At 39.4% G+C, this 7144-nt stretch overlaps 1 protein-coding gene across 1 annotated transcript in view; it reads right to left on the reverse strand.

Annotated features, from left to right (window-relative positions):
- The window catches only part of LOC142740777 (inactive dipeptidyl peptidase 10-like), a 172615-nt gene extending 165793 nt beyond the window's left edge, over window positions 1–6822 (reverse strand). Inside the window, exon 1 of the mRNA XM_075850199.1 lies at window positions 6611–6822. Within this exon, the coding sequence (XP_075706314.1) occupies window positions 6611–6649 (39 nt within the window). The 5' untranslated portion in view covers window positions 6650–6822. The remainder of the gene's footprint in view (window positions 1–6610) is intronic.
- Window positions 6823–7144: the final 322 nt, after the last annotated feature.

The raw sequence follows: 7144 nt of genomic DNA on the forward strand, positions 1-7144 counted from the left end.
ATTCTTGAGCTTCTTTTAAAATATTTCATCAAATCACAATATTGGTAAGTTTACGTCTATTGGTAAGTCTATAGTTTCTGCAGATTGATAACTGTTGTGAACTACAATGAGGATGATGGTTTATAAAGCTTCCAGTGGAGGGACAGACTTCGCTTTCGTCACAGAGTCCATATAAATAAATATATATATATCCTGGTCGTGTACAAAATAAAAGAAATTCAGAAAAGCAACAATGACTTCAAAACTAATGTCATATACTATAAAGTTCAATGCTGATTCATTTTATTTGTCTTGTCCTAAGCTCCACACTTTCTGGGATTGGATCCGGCGTGTAATAATGAACATGAATGCAGCTTGGCAAAGACCCAGTTCTCTTTATTCATTTGTCCAGTTTGCTAGCAAAGGTTTAAAAAAAATTCAGTGTTCCATCACTTCACACTGCCAGGTCCTATTTTTCCTATATCTCTTTTTTCCTTGTGCTTCTTTAAACTTCCATTCTTTGTTCTTTCCTTTCTTGCGCCTTTGTTTCCCTATCTTCCTGCTTACTCTTTTTTCCTGCACCCGTCCCTCTGGGGCTCTCACCCTCAATCTCTCTCCCTACAAAATACATGAAACTGCGTGCATAACTTGTGATGTGGAGATCTCCTCGTATCAGACCTGTATAATAATTTAATTTTGGTTTCCATAAGATGGGACATTACCTTGTTTGTATGCCTCACCTGGTCATAGTTCTGTATCTTGGCATACTTTGTCGGAACTATGTATTTTTTTACTTTTTTATTCAAAAGTAACAAAAAATACAAAAAAATTGTATATGGGAATCATCTGGCAATTTGTTTTGTGTCTTAGAGAACTTGGCATAGTTCTTTTCCAGAACTTTGGTTGGATTAGAAGTTAGCCAGTAATTAAATTCCTCTGTCTGATGACTCCTAGGAGGTTACTATTGCTGCTGCTAAGAGAAATGTGCTGTGTATTGACAACCTGTCACCGACTGTTGGAGTTACTGATCACTATTAAATCATCCCTGTCTTCCAAACCTTACTCAGCTTTTCGTTTCTCAGGCAAAACACATATTCAGTACATTTAGAGAAGTTATCCAGCCCTGTTTAATATCATGCCCTTTAGGGTATGTGCACACGATAGCAGGCATTTACGTGTGAAAAGACAGACTGTTTTCAAGAGAAAACAGCTGCCTCGTTTCACACGTAAATGCTCCTCCTCGTATTATGCGAGGCGTCTGTGACGCTCGTAAATCTTGAGCTGCTCTTCATTGAGTTCAATGAAGAACGGCTCAAATTACGTTGCAAAGAAGTGCCCTGCACTTCTTTGCCGAGGCAGTCAATTTACGCGTCGTCGTTTGACAGCTGTCAAACGACGACGCGTAAATGACAGGTCGTCTGCACAGTACGTCGGCAAACCCATTCAAATGAATGGGCAGATGTTTGCTGACGTATTGTAGCCCTATTTTCAGGCGTAAATCGAGGCATAATACGCCTCGTTTACGCCTGAAAATAGGTCGTGTGAACCCAGCCTTAGCTGATAAACTGCAAACAGTGTTGATAATTTTCATGTTCCCTTACGGTTTCAAACACGATTTCCTATTGTTTTGCTGTTTTTGCAGAGAGAAAAACAATTTTGGCCGAATTTCAAGAATGTAAGGCATGAAATATTACAATTTTGGTGTTGACTTTTGCTACCAATGTGATCATAGATTTTTTTTAACTGCACAAAATCTAATCTATTACTACAAAGCTTTTGTTTTTCCTTTGCACTCTTTTCCATTATTAAGTCTCAGTGCCTACAATAGTAACTTTGTTCATTCTGTCATTTGTATAATCCTTTAGATACCACAGTCATGCATCATTTGTTGCACAAATATAGCATGAGTCTGTTAGAAAATGATGGTCTAAAGTACACACATCCCTTTCCATAAGCCCTACAAAGAATAATTCTCCCTCTGGTTTAATTTCGTAGAAATGAGCAGCCTGATGGCAGTTGTGCTGCTCTCTGTAACTGGCAGGAACATTGCCTGCTCATGAGCGGTATCTTTAAAGGGGTTTTCCCATAATCATTATTTATCACCAATCCGCGTCTATGGCCTGTGCTAGTGACATACAGAATGTCACCACAGGACTTGCTTTTTAGTGATCACTTCGCCTATTTCTGCTTCAGAAGCCAGGCAAAGAGGCAGGAGGGAGAGTGACTTAGCAGCAATTCAGTAGAGCACAGATCTAACTGTGGCTATTGAGCTGCTGACTAAGGGTATATTCACACGCAGAGTTTTCAGACGTATTTCGGGGCATTAACACCCCGAAATATGCCTGAAAAAACGGTAGATTAATGACTAAAAACATCTGCCCATTAAATTCAATGGGAAAAACGGTGTTTCGTTCAGACGGGGCGTGTTTTTATGCCGCTGTTTTAAAAAAGGCGCGTAAAAAAACGGGGCGTATAAAGAAGGAGCATGTCACTTCTTGAGCCATTTTTGGAGCTGTTTTTCATTGTGTCAATGGAAAAACAGCCCCAAAAACATTTAGAAATAACATCTGAAAAAACGTCTTCAGCTTAAAAAACGGCTGAAAATCAGAGGCTGTTTTCTCTGAAAACAGTTCCATAATTTTCAGCTGTTTTTGACTTTAAACGTACCTTAATGCCGGTTATTTCATTCAGCCTGGTTAGTCTGGGCATTTAGTGAGTATTCTTGTTCTTTTTTTGACCCGGTTTATTTACCTGACTACTTTTTGCTTTCTCCCTAGTATTTGCTATGGTGTGTGATCTCGGACCGTTTCCTGACTACTCTACTTTTTTTCATTACGTGCTTTTTCCTCTCTTGGTTTGTATCTGTTGTGGATACTGTTTAGGCCTCATTCACATCCGTTAGGGACCTCCGTCACAGATCCAGCCGAAAATACCGAAAACAATAGAGCAGCATGCTGCGATATTATTTCCGATAAAACTATGGACACACCCGAAGGAACCCATTAATGTCAATGAGTTATTTTGGCCGCTTGTGGTGCGCGTCGCATAACGGAACTGGTGCTTACGGTATTTCTGTTGTTTTGCTCTTCTGACAGAGCAGAACAACAGAAACAGTGATGCAGGTGTGATCCCAGCCTTACTGTTTTAACTTTTACGCTTTCCCCCTCTGGTTTTGACCTTGGCTAGTGCAATTACTCTACCTGTTCATTACATTTGCCAGCAGCTACCTTGTGAACGGAACCTAGGATTCCATTACCACCGGCAGGGACTGCTCAAGATGAAATAATTCAGGTTTCTGAGTGGGATTGCCCTTATCGGGGTGGTTATCCCAGATCTTGCTAAACCAGGTGGCTAGCATCAAGTCTGGCATTGGATGTGCGTTTGCTGGACAGGTTTGACAGTTTCATTAAAACTGGTATTTTATTCGGCTTTTTGGTTGGGGAACATTGATGGTAGTTTATCCATCAATGCACCCTCAACCAAAAGATATTGTGCTCATCAGATCCCAGTACAGTACTACACAGTAAACTGTCATTGTCTACATACTCATACCTCATATCAAACCAAACTCTAGCTTGGAAACAGCTTGTTGGAACAAGAAACTTTCTCCACAGTCTGTAATGAAGAACATGCAAGCCAAACCATGCCAATTTAGCGAAATACCTCCCACATTCATAGTCACATTGAATGAAAACTAGATCCAAACTCATTTTTGGCGTAAAACATACAGCTTTTATATGGCCATGTAACACTTATCTGGAATGAAGTGTCCATAGAATTTTGTGGGACATATTCTTCCTCTGAGTGCCTTTAACTTTACATGGAGTTATACAGATGTTATTTATCTCCATGAGAATCCAGAAACAATTGTGGCATGCCACATCGGATGTCATTTCCAAAGGTATTATTCCCTAGAAGGATTGCATTGCTTCTAGGGGAGATTACAATGCCTCATGGATGCACTACATGGATGCACTACAGGTCCGTACTGAAGACCCAAAGAGCAATCTATATCTGAATCAGAGCAGTAAAAAAATTATGCAGGATTAAAAAAGTACTTCATATTAATAACTTTTATGTGTTTAACCCACATAATCTATATTTACTTACTCCAGGAGAACCACTTTGATAGCCACTAAAAGGTTATTTCCACCAAAAGCCCATACTACCCATACTACTCTAACATATCACAGTAAAGAACATCTCCACCATAGGTAAATTGACATCTTCATGGTACATCTACAGTGCAAATCTATAATATGCAAATTACTCATCACTAAAAGAGAACCAGTCACTGGGCTTCCAGGTAATAATAAGGAAATGGGTGCCTCTTACATATATTGGCCATAAAAGCATCCTGCCACATGCTGTAAAGCTTTCAGTTGCGAGGTCTGATGAGCGCCCAGCCTTTTCTTATTTTCTATGATTTGCTTAGTTTTTTTTAAGGGCACACTTAACATAGTAGTAAGTATAGTAGTGGCTTTGGGGACCAGCAAATGAGGGAGCCTATTACCTTCACTTCTACATGGCCAAAGAAAAATGAAACACAACATTTTATCCAGGGTGTAACTGTCAGAGCAGTAGTCTATGTTGCCCAGCTCTTGTGGAGCCTAAGAGGTGATGGCCACTTAGTGATGGGCACAGAGGTGATGGGCTTAGAGGTAATGGGCACTTAGAAAACATTGTGTTCCTGCCGTTTGAAAAAAGGAATTGGTGAGGCTGGAGAAATGGAGATACTAGAATACATGACATTTTAGTTCTCATGGAAGAAAAGAACAAGGTGACAGCGTAAAAACTGTAGGAATCCGATTCATAACCTTTCCATTTCTTCCTTTCTGTTCATGCTGGTGGTCATAGAAACCCCATTGTTATTTGTTACAATTCTTTTTTTTTTGCCCCTATCTTCTATACGTTATACCTGTCAATAATTCAATCTATGAATATTTATGTGTTTTAAATAGTTTGGGTTTTGGTCAATCAAGACTCAAGGACGAAGAAATTATGGTGGAAAAAATCCAGTTGGTACTTGAAATACAAGAAAGTGGATTTTATTTTTAATAAAGTGTTACATAAGGAAAGGGTGATTGCATTATATTTTATTCATTTAATCTTAACAACTGTAGGCGTTTTTATTACCATTTTTATTGTCTGGTAGAAACAGATCTTATCTATCATACTTGGCCTAAATGACCAGGCCGGCTAACTCTGGTAGAGCTTGATGCAGAAATTAAAGGGGAAGTTTACCCTGGTCATTTCTGCCTGAATTGCCCCTTATCCTGCCTTTCTACCCTCTCTACACTGGATTGTTAAAAACATAACTTCTCTTCTTTCTAGCAGTCACCTTCTTTTGCAAAAGTGAGGTGGAAGTGCTTGTGTAGGTTCAGTGTAATAGCAGGTGACCACTTTGATCTTTACAGAAGCATGGCGATCAAGTGGGATCATCTCTGGCAGCAGAACCTTTTGACAGCTGCCTGAACTTATTTGGGCACAGCCAGCATACCCAGTAATAATAATAATAATAATAATAATAATAATAATAATAATAATGTCATTAACATGTCTGTGAGGTCCCATTAGCCAATTGTTTGCAGAAAAGGTGGATTTTAATATTTATTTTCATATTTATCATCTTATCTCTGCATGTTTGATTTACATGATCTATAAAAATTTGCCGTCAGAGCGGAGGCTGTCTCCACTGACGTTGGTTGGTCACGAACATCTCACTAAATATACTCATGCATATCCTTATAACAGAGAAGTAACTACGGCAGAGCATTCATTGAGCTTCAGACTGTAAACAGAATCTCGCACCATGTAAAGCGGGGTCTTTATATGCTGATTAATCTCTCTCCAGTTCTGCAAATGTCTGCTATGACTGCAATTGCAGAGAAGAACTGAGTGATAAATTCACCTTTATCCAGACGCTATAAAAAATAAATGTGTATAAAGCATGATACGCAGCCCTGCCATTACTAATCGCTATCTTCAGCATGAAAACTGAACACAGCATAAACAGACACCAGTAGATTTCATGCATCTCAGTGACATCCTGCCATCTGGCTGGCTGCGAGCACCCGTACATAATAGACATTATTGTGTCTGACAGTTGGCTATACAGTAGTATGCTGCAACAGGATACTGCTAACTTACTGGTTGTTAATAAAAGAAAAAGAGGAACCGGCAGAGTCCATTGCCTGTGTATGGTGTGTGGAAGTAAATACATACACTACATACAATATATGTGATAGCGCTGTGTTCTGGGAGAGGCTGCAGTAAAATAGGAGGTATTTGCTCCAGTTATAGGAGGGTGAGTCTAAGCCAATGTGATGAAGTTCTCTTATTCTAGTTCTGGAAGGTACACGCTATAATTATAGACAATGCATAATAAATTACATAAGACACAGTTGTCAAGGGATGAATAAATCTCCAGATATATTGGATTCCGGTGGTCATTTAAGGCTCATACATATAAGTTATAAATGAAAGGTGCACCCCATGCAGAAGTGAAGGTACCAGACATACAGTTTGCAATATCAGCCACACATCTATCCCCATGTTGCAGCTGGACATCACTATTCATTTGAGCCTTCAGCCATTGCATCCCTCTACAAGTATATATATATATACTGACCAGATCTGTCCCAAGGTTCTGTTGAGTGCTGACAATCATTGTAGCAGGGAAGCGGTAACCTCTTTGTTATGGAGTTAAAGTGGAGTATGTCTTCGCTCCCTCAGCAGTGCAGTGGATGGGGATGCCTCAGCACAACTCAGTGTGTGTCTCACGCAGCCAGAGAAAGCCAATCTTCTATTGACCAAGGGCATTAATCAGAAAGACAGCATAAAAATCCTGACTCTCAGCGAAATAACCAGCTGTGAGGAAAAAGGGGGATGTGGGGAGCTAAACTGGTGTTGGAAGGAGGAAGGGAAGGAGAGCCTCAAAGGAGTGACTTCATACAACACATGTAGTAGTTGAGGGACAGGAGAGCAAGGATAAGATACAAAAATCGACCGAAACAACGTGTGCATCAAAATATCTCAATACCAATTGTGTTTTATATTGTGTTTTGTAGATATACATAGTAAATATGTAAAAAAAAAAAACACAAAATTTATAAAACTGCCATTATATTTTCCCGTAAATAAAAACACATTGTAAAATAATGTT

Source organism: Rhinoderma darwinii, chromosome 2, assembly GCF_050947455.1.
Source record: "Rhinoderma darwinii isolate aRhiDar2 chromosome 2, aRhiDar2.hap1, whole genome shotgun sequence".
NCBI lineage: Eukaryota > Metazoa > Chordata > Amphibia > Anura > Rhinodermatidae > Rhinoderma > Rhinoderma darwinii.